At 36.6% G+C, this 17,420-nt stretch overlaps 2 protein-coding genes across 2 annotated transcripts; one reads left to right on the forward strand and one right to left on the reverse strand.

Moving 5' to 3' along the window:
• The first annotated feature begins 894 nt into the window (after nucleotides 1-894).
• LOC141642209 (carbon catabolite repressor protein 4 homolog 1-like) lies at nucleotides 895-10,147 on the forward strand. Its single transcript, XM_074450926.1, has 12 exons — nucleotides 895-1,616; nucleotides 4,041-4,791; nucleotides 5,474-5,560; nucleotides 5,636-5,707; nucleotides 5,799-5,885; nucleotides 5,991-6,077; nucleotides 7,002-7,055; nucleotides 7,149-7,240; nucleotides 7,668-7,782; nucleotides 7,874-8,012; nucleotides 8,258-8,413; nucleotides 9,675-10,147. The coding sequence occupies exons 1-11, from the start codon at nucleotides 1,459-1,461 to the stop codon at nucleotides 8,401-8,403; spliced, it is 1,788 nt and encodes a 595-aa protein (XP_074307027.1). The 5' UTR covers nucleotides 895-1,458; the 3' UTR covers nucleotides 8,404-8,413; nucleotides 9,675-10,147.
• Nucleotides 10,148-11,776: 1,629 nt separating this feature from the next.
• LOC141642210 (F-box protein At3g58530) lies at nucleotides 11,777-17,015 on the reverse strand. The gene is made up of 12 exons (XM_074450927.1): nucleotides 16,765-17,015; nucleotides 16,601-16,660; nucleotides 16,419-16,502; nucleotides 14,892-15,022; nucleotides 14,729-14,804; nucleotides 13,946-14,016; nucleotides 13,751-13,837; nucleotides 13,594-13,666; nucleotides 13,412-13,479; nucleotides 13,253-13,321; nucleotides 12,365-12,470; nucleotides 11,777-12,251 (listed from the first exon to the last, which is right to left on the reverse strand). Exons 1-12 carry the CDS (start codon nucleotides 16,918-16,920, stop codon nucleotides 12,186-12,188), a joined length of 1,047 nt encoding a protein of 348 aa, XP_074307028.1. The 5' UTR covers nucleotides 16,921-17,015; the 3' UTR covers nucleotides 11,777-12,185.
• Nucleotides 17,016-17,420: the final 405 nt, after the last annotated feature.

Here is a 17,420-nt window from a genome sequence, read left to right on the forward strand (position 1 = left end):
TTCTTCACAGTGTTCACACTATATGTCCACACTCCACTTATACACCGAACTTTATGCATTTTAGATCTTACGAACCAACTTGGATATCATGCCGAGATTTATAACATCGGTTTTCAAATTGAAATCCTTATTAATCTCATTAATATTAATATATCTAGTACAGTTTGCACAAATAAAATCAAGCTGAACTACAATGTTAATAAACACCTCAAAAATACTTCCGTATCTCAATCAATTTCATCGTAGTTCCTTTATTAAACTATCTCAATTTCTCAATCCATCCTTTCCTTTACTTTTCCGTTTGAAGTATAAACAAATGGTAATTTTCTCCTCATTTTCAAATCACTTTTCTCCTTTCTTCTTTATTAAAACACGACATCTCATAATTTCATGATTTTTTTTTTTTTTTGGTCAATCGAAGCGCACTTAGTCTTAACCACTAGGCTAAGACATTTTCGGTAATTTCATGATCTTTTTCCTGAAAACTAATGTACAAAATAGCCGTAAGTTCATAACACGTGAATCATATTCATTTATTGACATTACCGATGATCATTGAAACAATACTTTTTTCTTGATTTAACATACATCCAATTATTTCTTATTTTTATCATGTTTAAATCTCTAATATTTTTAATTAGATAGCCCAACATCAAGTAATAATAATAATAATAATAATAATAATAATAATAATAATAATAATAATAATAATAATATCTGACAAGTTAGTATCTCAGGACTCAGCTGCTCACTAATTACTTGTAAATTGTTTGAGTTTAATAAAAGTTGCATTTTATAAAAAAATAAATAATTTTAATAATAATAATAATAATAATAATAATAATAATTAAAATAATAATAATAATTTAATAAGTGTTCCCCAATCAATGAATTGCATCATCTTTCTCATCCTCCTTTCTAATATCTAACCCAGAAAAACTGTGACAGTTTTAGTAAAGAGAGAGTCCCAACTCCAACATCAACAATAAATCCATTTCTCTTACCAAATCTCCCTTCTCTAAAACCCTAATTTTTCCAATTTCCCCCAATATCTCTCTTTTTCCCCTTTTCGATCTTACTCTCTTCAATCGATCCATCAATTTCTCAATTGATTGTTCGATTGACTTAATTGTTTTGACTTCTCGTCAAACAAATCTCCGATTCGCGAATTCTGATTTATTTAATATGTTAGTTTGAAGGAAATCGCGATATATCTGTGTAATTTGTAGTAATTAAATTAGGGATTAGGGATTAAGGATTTTTCTAGGGTTTTGTCGGAGGAGAGAGAAAGTTTAATTGAAGCTGGCGAGATTGGAGGTGGTGTAAGTTAATGGCGGATCCGCCAGCTCACGGCCGCCGACAATTTATAATTGATTTGGGCGCGGAGAAATTAGGGTTTGATAATATTGCAATTAGAACTGTAGAAAAAGTTATAGTAGTAGGTGTAGTAGTAGAAGCATGGTGAGTGTGGTGAGGGTTCATTTACCCTCTGATATTCCGATTGTAGGTTGCGAGCTTACGCCTTATGTTCTTCTTCGTAAACCCGATAAAAGTGTGTTTAGTGATGATATTCCTGAAAGTAACCCTGTTGATGGACAGTTTTTGAGATATAAGTGGTATGGTTTACTCTTTTGGTAGTTATCGTAATTTATTGTATGTTTGTTTCCTTTTTTGTTTGTGCGTTTGTCGAAATTATAGAAATTTGATAGCTGGTTGCGCGTCTTTTAATTGTGAATTAGCTGTAATTCGATGCAATTCTCTATGCTATTTTTATCTTTGGGCCCTTCGGAAACAATCTCTACAAGTCACTCACATAAGGGTAAGGTTGTGTACATCTGACCCTTAATAGCCTTTAGCCACTGCGGCAGTGTTGTTGCTATTGCTGCTGCTGTTTGTTACTATTAGTGAAAAGATTTGTTGACATCAAATGGCTTTTGCAACTCTTGTGTTTGTGCTGTTTATTAGTGGTATCAGGTATGCCATTTATAGGATATGTGTTGCGATCAACTGAACTTTTCACGAGTATCTGAATGGTTCAGGATGGATTCTCATAGTAATCAGAATTCTCGTAGTTATGTGAGAATTTGTGTGTGGCTGCATTTGGTATCTATGTGTGTCATTTAGAGATATAATGCTAGGTACATAGCTAATACTTGTAAAGAGAATTATAAAGAGAAGTCGGAGATGTTTTGCATAAAGATCTTTTGTAATCTTATCCTCGGAAAGACCCTTGTAAAGAGATTTCAGTCATCTTTTAATTCTGTAAGAGCGTGAGTTTATCTGCTCTTATCACCTTGGTCTTCTGCGGTTTTAAAGTTGCGTTTTTGTCCTAGACTCCTTGTCTTATTTACTGATTTTTAGGGTTGAGTACAACAGCACAGCCTTTATGTCGTTTAAAGGGTGAAAAAGTTTGTGGTAGATTGGCTTGTTTTAACCAAGGATCCTCACAGGCTTATATTTTGGTATAGTTTTTCTTTGCATACATTTATTTGCGCGGTTTTATATTATTTCTTTGACTCGGTTAAGTGGAGCAGCTTCTGTTCAGTTTCAATGAGAGACCAAATCAAAGGAGAAGCTGAAATGCCTGTGCTTCTAGGAATAAAAGGAAATTTTTGAAATGCTTGAATGCTAAGTGTTTATTCAATTTGAAGTTTGGCCTGAGTCATAATGTTCCCTCTTCTAAAGATAAACTTCCTTCTTATTTTGCTATTCTGTGGTAGTTTTCTCATATTTTTGCTACTATACCATATTAGTATGGGAATCATAGAAGAAATTTTGAACATCAGTATGTTCCCTTTTTAAGTGCACTAGTCGTATACGAGTCTTTTTCGTTCATTTTGTTAGTTTAAGAGTAGCGGTTGAAGTTATTTACGCAGGATCTGAAATAGTGGGATTGTTAGCTTCGTCGTAGTGGTTTAGGTTATTTGTGGAGTAGCTGAAATAGTGGGCTTGTTTATTCATTTGGTTTTGAGTATTATAGATCTGAGCTATCCGGTGCCGTTGTGGCATATTGCCCAAAATGAATCAAGGACTTTAAAATTAATTTCACGAAGAACTTGATGAGTTTTCTATTAAAGAGCTGTTTCTTAGGGATTTGACTCTAATGATCTGGTAAGTTAAGAATGTTTTCATGTTAACCAATTAGTACAAAAGAGAATGGCAAGTGTTACTGAAGTTAGTTTGCATTAGTTGCTCGCTCCTTCCTGACATATTGATTTGGTCTGAAGCTGCTGAGGATGCAATCTAGATTTTTTACTTGATTGGCCTAGTCTGAATACATTTTTTTTTAATCTAAAATTCTAATTGGATTAATATTTTTAAGATTTTCCTTGGTGTCGGTCTTGCTATTCTGTTTTTCTATTTAAGCATGATGTTTTACTGTTTTTATTTCACTATTTTTATCATCTTAAATTTTCGTTCGTGGACGTTCCGATTGAATTTGAGACTTTAATCTGTCGCTTAGGAATCTACTTCCACACTTAGACTTGTAACACTGATAAATACATAAATATGCTGGGGTGTACCATTATAGTAATATAAACATTATTTTATTGTGGCAAAGTCGAGTGGGCGAAGGACTATAAGAAGAAGCTTTGTGATGGTGTATTGAAAACTACTTTAAAATTTACAGAAATCAGTTTGACTCAGTTTTAGATCTTGCGTAAAGGGGTCAGGGAAAGTAAGTAAATTCAGACTAATTCAGGAAGCAACAAAATTGAATGATTTCTGTCTTGCTAACTTAATTTCTGCTTCTTGTTGTAAACATTACCACTTCCTCTCAGACTCTTCTGTATCATTGTCTTTATAAGCAGAGCGTCAGAGGTTTTGTACTTGCCTTTTTTTAATCTGCCATGGAGGAGTGCCTGTAATTAATCTCAATCAAATCTGAGCCCTGTGTAGCGTGATATTAGTATGGGGTTGATAATTAAAGATTTATCACCTTTTGTCCGCATAGGAGATTCTATTGAAAGTGTTGAGCGCTGAAATTGTTATTCATGCTCAGGCTTGTTTTGTGAATGACTTGTATCTGTTAATTGCAGGTATCGTATACAGAGTGACAAAAAGGTTGCAGTTTGCAGTGTACATCCAACTGAGCAGGCGACTCTACAGTGCCTAGGTTGCATTAAGGCTAAGCTCCCTGTTACCAAAAGCTACCATTGCTCTCCCAAATGCTTTTCAGATGCATGGCAGCATCATCGTGCTCTACATGACCGTGCAGCTAGTGCTGTGAATGAAAATGGAGCTGAAGAAGATGAATTGTTTGGGCGTTTCAACAGCACAGGCTCTGGAGTGCTGAGTACTGGCTTACCTTCTTCCGCCTCGAGCACTAACTTGTCAAATGGCTCAACAACAGTTTATCCTGCCCAGGTTACACAAAGGAATGGTGGTGAAACTTGGTTTGAAGTTGGGCGTGCTAAGACATACACTCCTTCAGCTGATGATATTGGCCATGTTCTGAAATTGGAATGTGTTGTGGTAGATGCCGAGACAAAGCTATCGGTGGGACATCCCATGACTTTAACAACATCTCGAGTCATCCCTGCACCTACGCCTTCTCCTCGTCGTATGATTTCAGTTAGTGGGGCAGATGTGATGGGGAATTTGGATTCAGATCGTGTTGCATCTGTTGGAAATTTTACTGTGCTCTCCTACAACATACTTGCTGAAGCATATGCCACAAGTGAGGCATATAGCTACTGTCCGTCGTGGGCCCTTTCTTGGGCATATCGAAGACAGAATTTGTTACGGGAAATAGTTGGTTATCGGGCTGACATTGTTTGCCTTCAAGAGGTACAGATGATTGTTCTCTCTTCAGTTGCTGTTTTTCCTTCAATCTATTTCTTGATTAATTACTTATTATATCATTTACCGCTCAAACTGAAAAGAAATTGGTTTTTGTGCCCACATCATGAAAATTTCTTCAGAGGCTGTGCTGCCGTTTTTTTGTTTATTTATTGAAGCATACTTACTTGTCTCTGCTTGATTTTTCTTTAGCAATTCTTGGTTACAATTGTATGTTACATAATCTGCAGATCTTTGGACAGAAAATTTTTGCAATTTAAGTCTGCATATATGTTGACCAAACTTCCAAGCTCTCTTGCATCATGTAATATGCATTTTGTGATCTATTTCTGTTGGACGTTGCTGAATTTTAGTTGTTGAGGACTGCTGAAATAAGTGTATGCTTTAAATTACCAGATTTGCAGGTCGAAATATGTATGATTCCTAATGCAATACCTCAAAGGCTCTTGCATTGGCGGGTACAGAGAGGGGGTGGGGAGTTCATGATGTAATACCAACGTTTAGTTAAAATTCAATGACATCGAAATATTGCTATATTATAGTTCTTGACTTCTTGGAGAGACTGTCCTGTTTCCTGAGTCCTGACCGCCTCTTTCCACTTTTTGACTTTTTATTATACCCTTTTTTTATGATGATGATGATGAGGATGGTATACGCTATTTCCTTTCAGGTTCAATATGACCACTTTGATGAATTTTTTGCTCCAGAGCTGGACAAACATGGCTACCAAGCCTTATATAAAAGAAAAACATCAGAGGTATTTGATAATCATGTGGAGCTTGGTGTTTTACCACGTCCGCCAATTATTTAGTGCGTGTCTTTATTGATGTAGGTCACGCATACTCTTGATGGATGTGCAACATTTTTCCGTAGAGACAGATTTGCACATGTAAAAAAATACGAGGTTCGTGTATTTTCATTTTTCCTTGTACAACGATCCTTTTTCCATATTTTTCTATTAGTGCACTCTGATAGGAATTATTTTTTATTTGTAGGTTGAATTCAACAAGGCGGCCCAGTCCTTGACAGAGGCCGTTGTTCCTAGTACTCAGAAAAAAACAGCATTGAGTCGACTTGTCAAGGTTAGCAGATCGTCTGTTTGGGCGTCTCACATTTATCGCTTCATTGTTTGTCTTTCTTGGAATATGTTGTGGGTCTTTGATGGTACCACTTGATTTCTTCTGCAGGATAATGTTGCACTTATTGCCGTTCTGGAAGCTAAATTTGGTCATCAGGGTGTTGATAACCCTGGAAAACGGCAGCTTCTTTGTGTTGTGAGTATCATTAAGTTATTGTGAAGTTAAATGATGAATCGTATATACTCCCCTCTGACTCGCTAATATCTTCCTTTCTTCACAACAGCTTATTTATAATGAATTCAATAAAAAAATGGGTGTAAAGTACAAGTGGGCCTATTACACATACTGAATGGCAATAAGTGAAGAACTGTACAGAAGTGTTGGTTGGCCAATTTACCCATCAAACTTGGGAGAATGAGGTTTTTTTACACCCAAAAAGCGGACCCACAAAGAAAGTGGAAAGTACTATAGAAACAACCAAATAGGAAATGTATTTTTGAATTGGAGAGAGTTTTTATAGTCACAATAATGGTGAGATAATTTAGTTTTTTGGTCCATGAACATAGGGATTAAGAAATTTAGTGGAGTGTTGATCCTGTGAAATAGTCTTAATTTTTGCAACCTTTCAAAAATTGTTTTTTTTTTTTTTTTTTTTCCCGGAGTGCGTTTCACAAGAAAGAAAAGAGATGCAAGTATTACATGTTTCAATTCAGTTTAGCCAGTCATGGTCTTGCTTTTTTAAGCTTTAGGTAGAAACTCCGGGATGGGAGGAAAATGAGCATTTCAGGGTTTTGGGTTGGTGGATTAGTGTTGGTGGATCAGTATTAAGTATGCAGTTGTCTCTAAGAGCTATTTGTATCAAGTCAGATGTGCAATACTTTTATTGGCTATTAGCTAGTAGTACATTTAATTTTTTTTTGCCATGTGTTACTGTATAGCGTCAAGATAATGGCTTATCACTTGTCAGCATGACGTTCAAGTTTTCATGTTTGCCTTTTTTTTATATTCGACATCCTGCATGTTTTCTTACTTGACATGGTTTCATATTCGTCACATGTTGTTTGTCATTTTCTTGATCCCTGATTTTATCCTTGCTTCTCTTTTGATGATGTGGATCAGGCCAATACCCATGTAAATGTTCAGCAAGATCTAAAAGACGTCAAACTATGGCAGGTATGGAAAACAAATTCTTACTTGTTTTTTTGGTGGCTGGTCCTCATTGTTTTGTGGATGTGTTGTATAAAATAATTGCTCTGTTGTCTTCAGGTTCACACTTTATTAAAAGGGTTGGAAAAGATTGCTGTCAGTGCTGATATCCCGATGTTGGTTTGTGGGGACTTTAATTCCACTCCTGGCAGGTCAGTCCTATGCCATTGTGCTTAGACCTGTCAAACGGGTCATTCGGCTCGGTTTCAGATTAGGTTAAATTGGTTCGATTTAAATTGGGTTGACCTTAGTTTTGGTTTCAGTTCGATTTCGGCCGGGTTCATTTTGGTTAGCCAATTTGATCGGTTTGTGCTATTTCGAGTCGTGTGCGTTCGGGTCGGGTCAATATCAGTTGAGATGAGTTTTAGGTCATAATTTTCTTAATCTAAAAGTCAAAAAATTAGCTTAAATGTACCTTATACTTTTCAATTCGTATATAATAATTCACAATACCATTAATAAATAAAGAATTAATGAAAAAACAATTTTTTGCTTATTGTGATTTGTGAGTGCTGAAAGTTGATGCTATTGAAATTCTGCTTATTCAATTGAAATAACATCTGTATTATTTTTGTGTAGTGCCTCTCACTTGCTTCTTGCAATGGGCAAAGTTGATCCTATGCATCTCGATTTAGGGGTGGATCCTCTTGGAATATTGCGTCCTCATTCAAAGCTAATACACCACCTACCACTGGTAATCAGGGAAATCTTGCATCGTACTTGGCTAGTTTTTTTTATAGTTTTCACTATTTTTGGATTAAATGAGATATGGTTGCAACTTCTAGGTGAGTGCCTACTCATCGTTTGCACGAGGGAATGGACTAGAGCAACAGAGGAGAAGAATGGATCCTTCGACGAATGAGCCGTTATTTACGAATTGTACTAGAGATTTTATAGGGACACACGATTACATATTTTACACAGGTAATGGTTTTGTTATCGTTGAATAGTCCCATACAAGTGGCATTTCTTATCAAACAATCTGTGTGTTCAACACATGCGACGTCACGCCCGATCCCCTCACTCTGCCATAAAGCAGAGCTTCTGAGGCATTGTGGTAAAGATGTTGCTGTTGTAGTGGCGATGTTTGATCTCTGGTTATTGCCCTTTCTGTGTTTATATAGAGCATGTATTGAGATGAAATTAATTTAAACTCCTTGATGTTTCAGCGGACTCTTTGACGGTAGAGTCATTACTTGAACTACTTGATGAGGATAGTCTGAGGAAGGATACCGCGCTTCCTTCTCCAGAGTGGTCTTCTGATCATATAGCTCTGTTGGCCGAATTCCGTTGCCAGCCAAGAATTCGACGTTAGCACCTTGGGGGTATGTGGCACATAGACTTTCTGTTATGGTAACTGCGTCATATTTTATTTACTTCACAAAGTATAAACATCCTAAAATCAGCATCTTGTTTTTTTTCCCGAGTAGAGCACTTGTATTCTTTGAATTATCCCTCAATTGTGCGTTATCTGTGGTTAGATGACTTGTGTCAATCTCAATAATTAGTCGAATTTCAACTTGGTTTTGGCTGTATGTAGCTTATTCTCAATGATAACCTGCACAAGACTCTTTATAAATGACATGCCCATACCATAAATCCATAATATTAAATTTAGGCTGCCTTGTCAGTACATTCGCATTTGAAGGTTAATGCTCTAAAGCATTAAATGTCAGCGACATTGCATTGCAGCCGTGTTATAAGGTTTGGAAATTACCGCGACCTTTGTTTAAAAAGTGCGAGGTGCTCTGACAGTAAGGCGCAACTAGTGAGGCCCACCGAGGCGCGTTAGTGTGCAATCCCATATTTTTTGCTAATTCTTTTTGTTTACCCTTATCTTCTCCCAGTTATCTTTCATTTATTTACATGTTAGCCTCCTTTAAAAAACTTTAGGGGGCTATTGTTGCTCAAGAAATCCAAGATATTTATTACGTATAAAATATACATAATCGCTCAAAAAACCAGTGGTGCATCATGTCTATGTTGTATTAAGGTCTTCTCAAACTAAGACTGAAACCACATTTGAGAAGGTATCCACTGTAATCAGGTCTTATTCCAAGTTTTATGTCTCAAACCAAGATTTATTGCAACGCAATCTCCACATTTTGAGACGGTATGACTGTGATTTGGCTTTGACACCGAATTCTGAGATAAGGCTAAAACCGATATTCAAGGGGCTGTGCTTCCTAGAGTCCAAGCTCGTATATGGAAAGTCTAGCATCGAATAGGTATTGACCGGAGTAGGGGGATTGGCATAAGATAAAAATTATTTCTAATATTGTCCCTGTGTATGGCTTGGAAGTAAGGCTTGTAATTTATCATGTTTATGAATAATATTCACATTTCACCTAAAAAAAGGCTAAAACCGATACTTGATATCATAGTCGTAGGCGCAATACACAGTATGCAGTTTCTTGTTATTAGCTGCATTCATCATTTTCATTGTTTGCATTCCAAACATCTTACTATCATATATCTTTTGTTGCTGAGCTGATGTGTATCAACCTAAAAGTAGCTGATTTCATGTATACAGTATGTACAAATGTTTCTTCTCCATCTGATAGGGAGTCCTTTTTTATTTAACAGGCTTCCTGGCTGGTATGTTGACACAATTGTGCAGAGCTGATGAATATAACTATTGCAAGTCATTGTAAGAACGACCGATCATGCTCGTAAGTTTCATGCTCGTAAGTTCTTCCCCGCCTCGCGGGGTATGGCTATGATCCGCCCTGTATTATCTTACCTTGTCCCATAGAAAAAGATGATCGACCCTATTCAAAAATTTTCTTTTTTTTTTAATAGAAATTGTCACAGGTTTATCTGTGAGCTCAATATGGGTAGTAATGATGTTTACTCTGTCAAATTTCTTACAGAAGCAACACAGATTGTAGCTTTGCTGTTCTAGTCGGGGTCTCTCGTCTTTAGGTTCTCTGTATTTTGTCTAGCAGGGTGTTATAGTGCCCCCATTTTTCTCAGTACAAAAGCAATGCCACTGGTATAAAGTTGTTGATGCCTTGTTTCCCCAAAATATATGATAATTATCCCACATGTTTTCAAGGCCATATTGTGTACTTCTCTTCTTAACTTGATTCTTGTGTTGGTCGCTGAAATTATATTCCGCTGGTTTTCAATGTGAATATGCGACCGCTAGTTTAGTTGATGAAGTCACGCGGCATTGGTTACTCATGATTAGAGACCAAATTTCGTCATTACAGAGCTGCTTTTATTGATCTCTTTACACAAATAGAGATTGTTGTGCCGCGGTTATATGGTCATTAAACAAAGAGCTTAGTAGGGCTATTCATTAAGAATTTTGAAGTTCGTTTCTTATGTATCAGCCTTCTCGGCTTCTCGCAGTATGGACTATATCAAATTGAATGAAATTTTGACAGCGAGCCACACCCCTTTTTTCGATTTTTGGAATTTTGCACTCGCATGAATTAGGTGGCCACTAAACAAATTTAGCAATTTGAAAAGTCGTCCTACATTAATTCTACCATCCTGGCAAGATGGCCGAGTCTTTCCCTTTATTTTTCCCCGTCTGGTTGAAAAATAAAAAAAGTCTGGAGAACGATTAAAAGGAGAGAGGGGTTTGAACCCTCGATAGTTTTGAACAAAGAACCGTGTTGGTTTTCAAGACCGGGGCTATCAACCACTCAGCCATCTCTCCGACATAATTCCATTTTCATTTATTCTCATTTCCTCGAATAGAACATGATCATATGAGTTTTGATATCATCATGAGTAAAAGGATTAGATGGATGTAAGTTGATAGGGGCCATTCATCATCCATTTATATGTATAATCTGTCCATCCATGTAATTATATACTCTCCATACCACACCAATGGTAACATGGACCCACTTTTTGTGAGGAGAAAAGTGGGTCCATGTTACCATTGGTGTGGTATGGAGGGAGTACTTGTAGAACATAAAATATCATTGCAGAATCTACAAGAATGACATTTAGACTTAATTTTGCTAAATTTTTATAACTAAATTGATAGGATCGGAACAGCTTTTAACCGAATTCATAAGATCTGAACTTTTTTAAACGTACAAAATCATCGGTTTAGATCCATTAAATCTATTTCAAATCAGTTCAGTTAAGTCCAAGTCCAAGATAACAAGACCTCAGTGTTTTGAGTTAGTTAAGGAAGATGATTAGGGCCGTCGTGACATAGATTGATTGCAAGGTTTTACTTAACAATTAGTCTTGCTGAAGACGGGTCGGAGCAAGTGACGGATAATGTCACTCACAAAACGGATAGGGGGGACAAGGTGGGGACACCCCCATGTGCTTCCCTCACTCCTCTATTTGGGATTTGTGAGGGAAAATGGTATCCGTCACTCCAAAGTGACGGATATATGCCGTCACAAATGAAATTTTGTGTTTACTTAATAGGTTGTTTGGTAGTAATAACTTGGGGTCTGTTTTTTTCAGACAATTTCGGTCCAAAAGGATATGATCTTATTGTTGAATCGGTCTATTATATGCTAAAAAAAAGTATTCAAATAAATTTGGTGACTACTTACTTTGTTAAACCTACATACAGTAACTTTTTGAATGTGCAATAATTTATTGTCGTCTTAACAAACTTTTTGTGTTTTCCTTTTGCTTCCCTAGATTTTTTTCATTTTTAAATCTAGAAGAATATGCTCTCTACTTTTAACTACCATACCATATAGAAATGAATTACAATGTAAAAAAAAAATGGATTGAAGGTTGTAAGAACTTAAATATTATTTACTACAATCCAATAATTGTGCAACAATTAACAACAGAAAGTCGCCATTCCCTCACTTCCATTGTTTTCTAGCTCATGCTCCAAAAAACATTACCATTTGTGTTGTCTCAAAGGCTCTCCTGACATAGCGGCTGGAAATGGTCGGAGTAAGGTGGAATCAGATCTACCGACCTTAATAGTATGCTGAAAACACGAATAAACTTTTGCCAGTCTCGTGGATGATTTTTGTTTTCAAAGGAGCAAATTAACTTGGTTTATAGGCGACACTTTTTTGCAAAATTAGCAAGGATTTTGGGACACCTTCCACCCAATTCTAACCAAGTATGAAGAAGTTCCCCATGAGCATCGCATCAGCTGTGCACTTTGAAGCACTGTAGACGCGGAAACAGTTGAAGAAGTTCTTCGCGCGTCCTTCTCTGAAGACATCACACAAAATAAGGATTGCTCAATTAAGTATTAGATTATTTGCAGTCCCTTTCAACTTTTACATTTCTCTGAAAGAAATTGATTAGTTGAAATTTGCACGTACCTTAATGTTGATGCATCCATTCACATCAAGGGTTGTCAATGTGCTCTGACACGACCCTGAGAGTGCATCGAGGCTCTTATCTGTCACGCCGAGAATTCCAAACAAGCTGCAGTTTACGAACATGTCAGAAGGATAGCACACTATAGAAAGTGTCTATATAGAGATAGATCAAACAACAGCTAGCACGCCTAGCAGTACCACGGGTAAGCTAACAAAATACTATCACACCAATAACTCAAGGGCTCCAGTAAATGGCAGGGTAAGCGGGTTAGACTGTTAAGAGTATGCAGACTTAGTGTTAACAACGCAAAGATGATGTTTCCGGATAACTTATAATGAAAACTACGTCGGTAATAGACATTGTGCATTTGCACAAATCTTTCGGTAGCCCACTTGCAAGTAGGAAAATGTAGTCTCTTAGTAAACACTAAGGGTAAAAATCTCCTGCAATTTAATTATTATTTGTCACAAACAGAAATGTGGCAACTCTAGTGAATTGGACAAAAAAGAAAACTGCTGCAAATCCAGCGATATGGTGGATTTAGTTTAGTGTGCATTTTCGCTTTATTCCACCATAATTACAACCAAAAATTAGGGAGACTTCGACTCAATTGGAAATAGGTTATAACTTCTAACAAAGAACGTCATATGGCATGCTCTTAAAGCAAGAAGAATAGACCACCATAAAAAGCTGTCATAACCTGTCATGCATATTCTCAGAGGAAGGACATGTATCAGTCTTATAAATAACGGTTGCAAAATATGTGATACCTCTGAGACTCGTGAAAAGTAATGTAAAGAACAAAAGATCAATACCCCGAAAAATATGAAGCAATCACTTGGAACTTTCAGAATTAGAAAATAAGGCAAGTTTGAGGTATAATTTACCTGAGTAGCTCAAGAAACTTGCATCCTTCTGCTATGGCTATCACTCCAACGTCAGTGACACGCACACACCTGTTGGGGACAAATAACTGTAAGTCGATGTATTCTTGGTCCGTTTATATAACAACTCAAACATTTTATATCAACTTGTGCTTAGCATACCATGTCAGATTGAGAGAAACCAAATAATTGCACTTGGCTATAGAAGATAGTCCTTGATCTGATATATTCTGACAAGCCAATAATAATTAACACGTTAGTTGTCAATCAGACTTATCAGAAGATGAAAGACAGAATTAGAGGTTCCACTACTCCTGTACACTACAGTGGAAAAATAGTTGTACCTGAGCACCACAGAGATCCAGAAATTTGAGCTGGTTAACAAGCGATATGTTCTTGTAAACTTTGTCTGTCAGGCTAAACGAACAAACATGTTCATCATTTATAAACACCTATTTGGAATAGAAAAACATAGCACCAACAAACATAAGATCACTATACCTCGAAAGGGCATACAGATTTAGGCTTTGAAGAGATGGGCACTTGCTCAATATGCACTTCAAGCCATCATCAGTTATTTTGATGCACCTATAATTATCAGCGGAATCAGCTTCCAAGATTCAGGAAATAGAATGGCATGATTGATCCCTAATGTCTTTTACTAATCAAAACTTGTAAGGCTGAGATTACATTTACCTTGTTATGTTCAAAGACTCCAATTCATGGTAACTGTCAGCAATAAGTTGCATACTTCTGTCGGAGATATTCTGGGTAATCAGAAAGGAGGAAAGGATAAACAAACAAGACTAGCCTTAACTTGACTTCACTGCATAGATTGTGAGTGGCAACACTAGTTTACTGCTAAGGTAAATAGAAAATAAGAGAATGAAAAACAGGACCATTTAACATAAGCTGGACGCTGTAAATAACTAAATATAGATGCAGCCTTGCAATATGGACCATGATGTTCACTGTTCAGTGTTTTAATCTGATTGGGAGAGAGAACCACTGGGATTATTCTAGGAATTAAATCCTAGATATGCTTAAACCTCAGCCCCATTTCGGCTCTCTTAGAGAATTTAGACAGCTAACTTACTGTGATGGAAGTCATGGAACATCATTAATATGAACATGAAAAGTGAAAATGTCTACCGATTGAAGAATTTTGAGGTATCAAACACAAACGCTCTTAGTATATCCCTCCATTCTAATCGAGCCGAAGATTCAAGGAGTGATAAACTAGAATAAAAATGCTCTTCAAACCCTTTACACTATTTTTTCAATGAAGTAGTAAACAATCATCCCATCTTCCGCTAAGGGTCATTTGGAAAGTACATGCCTATTATTGAGGGAACGGCTACATACATCGGATTCCGCCTTAATACCCACTTGAAGTGAGAGCCCTTTGAGGAATTGAGGCACTAGGGTAATGATAATGAAATGCTCTTGGAAGATGTAACAATACAGAAACATTCATACCTTGCACCCACTCAAATTCAGATCAATAACATTTTTGCAGTACTTCACTAGGTTCTGTATGCTTACTTCAGTCACCCTGAATTAGATAGCATAATTATCAGCAAGATATTAAATTTCATTGTCAAAAACATGAGTTGTATTTAAAAATGCAAAGGACAAGTACCTCACATTCCAATAAACTGAAAAGACCCTCAATGTAGGGCATGCACTAGTTATCGCTTCAATTCCTTTATCAGAAATTTTCTGACAGCCATTCAAATTCAAGATCTCGAGGTTTTCAAGAGAGCTGGAGCACTGACCATCACAACATCTAGTTAGAACAGAAAACATGCAAACAAAGACATAAAATGTATTGAATTTTAAAACCAGGAAAAAAAGGGTACTGCAAGTCTGCAAGTCTATACAAGTATGCCTCATGATGGTAAGTTGAAACCGTAGGGCTTAGGCACCTAAATCATATGCTTAAATACTCAAGTTGTATTTTATAGGCCCGGGACATAATAAAACTGTAACAAAATAACATCAAAGTCCTACAGAACTGAAAAGATTTGACTGTTTGAGCCTCGGCTCATATTGCAGCTTCATGCCTTCATTACAATGTTGCCTTTAAGATTTGTATGTTATGATTATATAGTTCTGGTTTTAACTAATCTCATTCTTTGCACCCTCCTCCCTTGTTAGGTACTCCATAGACACTTATAAGAGTATAACATAACGAACAATAACCATTACATATAATAAAAATAACATCAGCCAAGTGCCTCTAATGCTGCCGTCTATGATTTGGGAAATGTGGGTCAACCCCTATGTTACACAACAAGCTTGTATCCAGACGACCTTTATGATAATTGAATCAGAGAGTTTAGTGAGCTATTTTTCTTTATTCCACAACAAACCAATAGTGAATCTTTGGCTTTATTGGAAATGAAATAATAGGTACTAACCAATAATGAACCAAAAAACTAGCGCCAACTTAAGTCATAGGTATAACACCTACGGGCTTGCTTGGGATGAGAGTAATTATTAAGGGAGTAATAGAGCTTAAATGAACTAAAAAATGGAGGTAAGGGATGGGGGTTGGAGATAAAAATGGATAAAAATTAATAGTCCCTCCATTAAGGGGAGTAATAGTTACCTACCTTCCCCCTCAAGTAATGCATTACCTCCATATGGAGTAATAATTCCTCTTAATGTTGATAAGTAATGATAACTAATAATTTAAAAACTTACATCCCTACGTTGATTGATAAGCGTGAAGTCGACAGGGAATTTCAGTTATCTCATTAAAAAGTAAAGGCTAGAGGCACCTTCACAATTAATGTTGATCATACGCAACAAAATTAGTCTTACACCCCAAAACCCTCCCCAGAAAACTTCCAGCAATAAGAGTGAATCAGAACCTACACCAATGGTAGACCAAAAACTTGTCGTACAAAGTGTAAAAAGTCTTGGACTTCGGACCGGTTCTTTAGGACTGAAACTACGTGGACTGAACTGAACGGAAATTAAGTCCAAAGGAACCAGGCCTTACCAGTTATCACATACATACAATTACAGAACGGCTACATAAATTACTCGCATTACTTTCCAATCTTCATTTGCATATAAGTTTCATATTTAATCGCAACCATTAAAATACCATAGCGGAGAGATGAAACAAAATCCGCCTTGGTCAAATTTAGCAGCTCACCTTATTTTTGATTAGCTCGAAATGTGTATCCTCAACATTCTGCGCAAATTCAAGGTTAATTTCCTTGACCTGCTTATACCTCCTCTGCAATAAACCTCACAAATCACTCAAACTTACATAAAATCACATCCAAATTCTACATAATCATACGAAACGGCGATGATTCTACTTTAGCAACTAACCAGAGAAAGAGCAGATAATAATCGAGTACCAGCATTGTTCATTTCACGGAATTCAAGCACCTAAAATAACAATTCAAGGAACAAAATCACAAACTCATACAATCACAGAAACCCTAAAATTGAAGATTAATCGAAAAAATGGAAGGATTAGAGAGAGAAGAGACCTGCCAGAGAGAAGGATAGGAAGAGAGAGTGCGATAAAGCGAGGTGGAGACGAGTAAGAGAGAGATGAGGTCGCGTTGTGGAAGCTTAGAGCTAACGAGAGTGAAAACCCTAGGTACGATCTCTTTCCGCCATTGATGACCATCTTCTTCTACCATGTTTTCTCCTCCTGCTGTGTGGTCTCTACTCTCTAGTTTCTTTCTAGTTTCTACTTTCTACCGTTAGTTTCGGCCGGATATTTGAGTTTCGTGGTAATGGGTGGGATTTGGATACGGAATGAAATTAATCGAGAATCGGTTTGGGCTCGAGTTTGGATGAACTCGACTGTCGACGGTCGACACTCGAGTTTGGTTTGAAGATTAAGGTCTTCTGATTTAATTTCAAATCGGTTCAGTTAAATTCAACTCTACTCAAATTAACGATATTTTCTCGTGTACCCTTAAATTTTTTCGTTTTCTATGGAGTGCCCCTTAATTTTAACAAAAAAAAAAACTTTGACCGATAATAATTATCTGTTACGAGTTCAGAAAGCTTATTTTTTTCCCCAATTATCTCGACAAGGCCTTGAATTTGAAAAGAAAAATTTACCGCTTTTTGAACTCGTCGTAGCAAGTAGTTATGGTTGGTCAAAACTTTTTTAACGAATAAAACTTTGACT

Source organism: Silene latifolia, chromosome 2, assembly GCF_048544455.1.
Source record: "Silene latifolia isolate original U9 population chromosome 2, ASM4854445v1, whole genome shotgun sequence".
NCBI lineage: Eukaryota > Viridiplantae > Streptophyta > Magnoliopsida > Caryophyllales > Caryophyllaceae > Silene > Silene latifolia.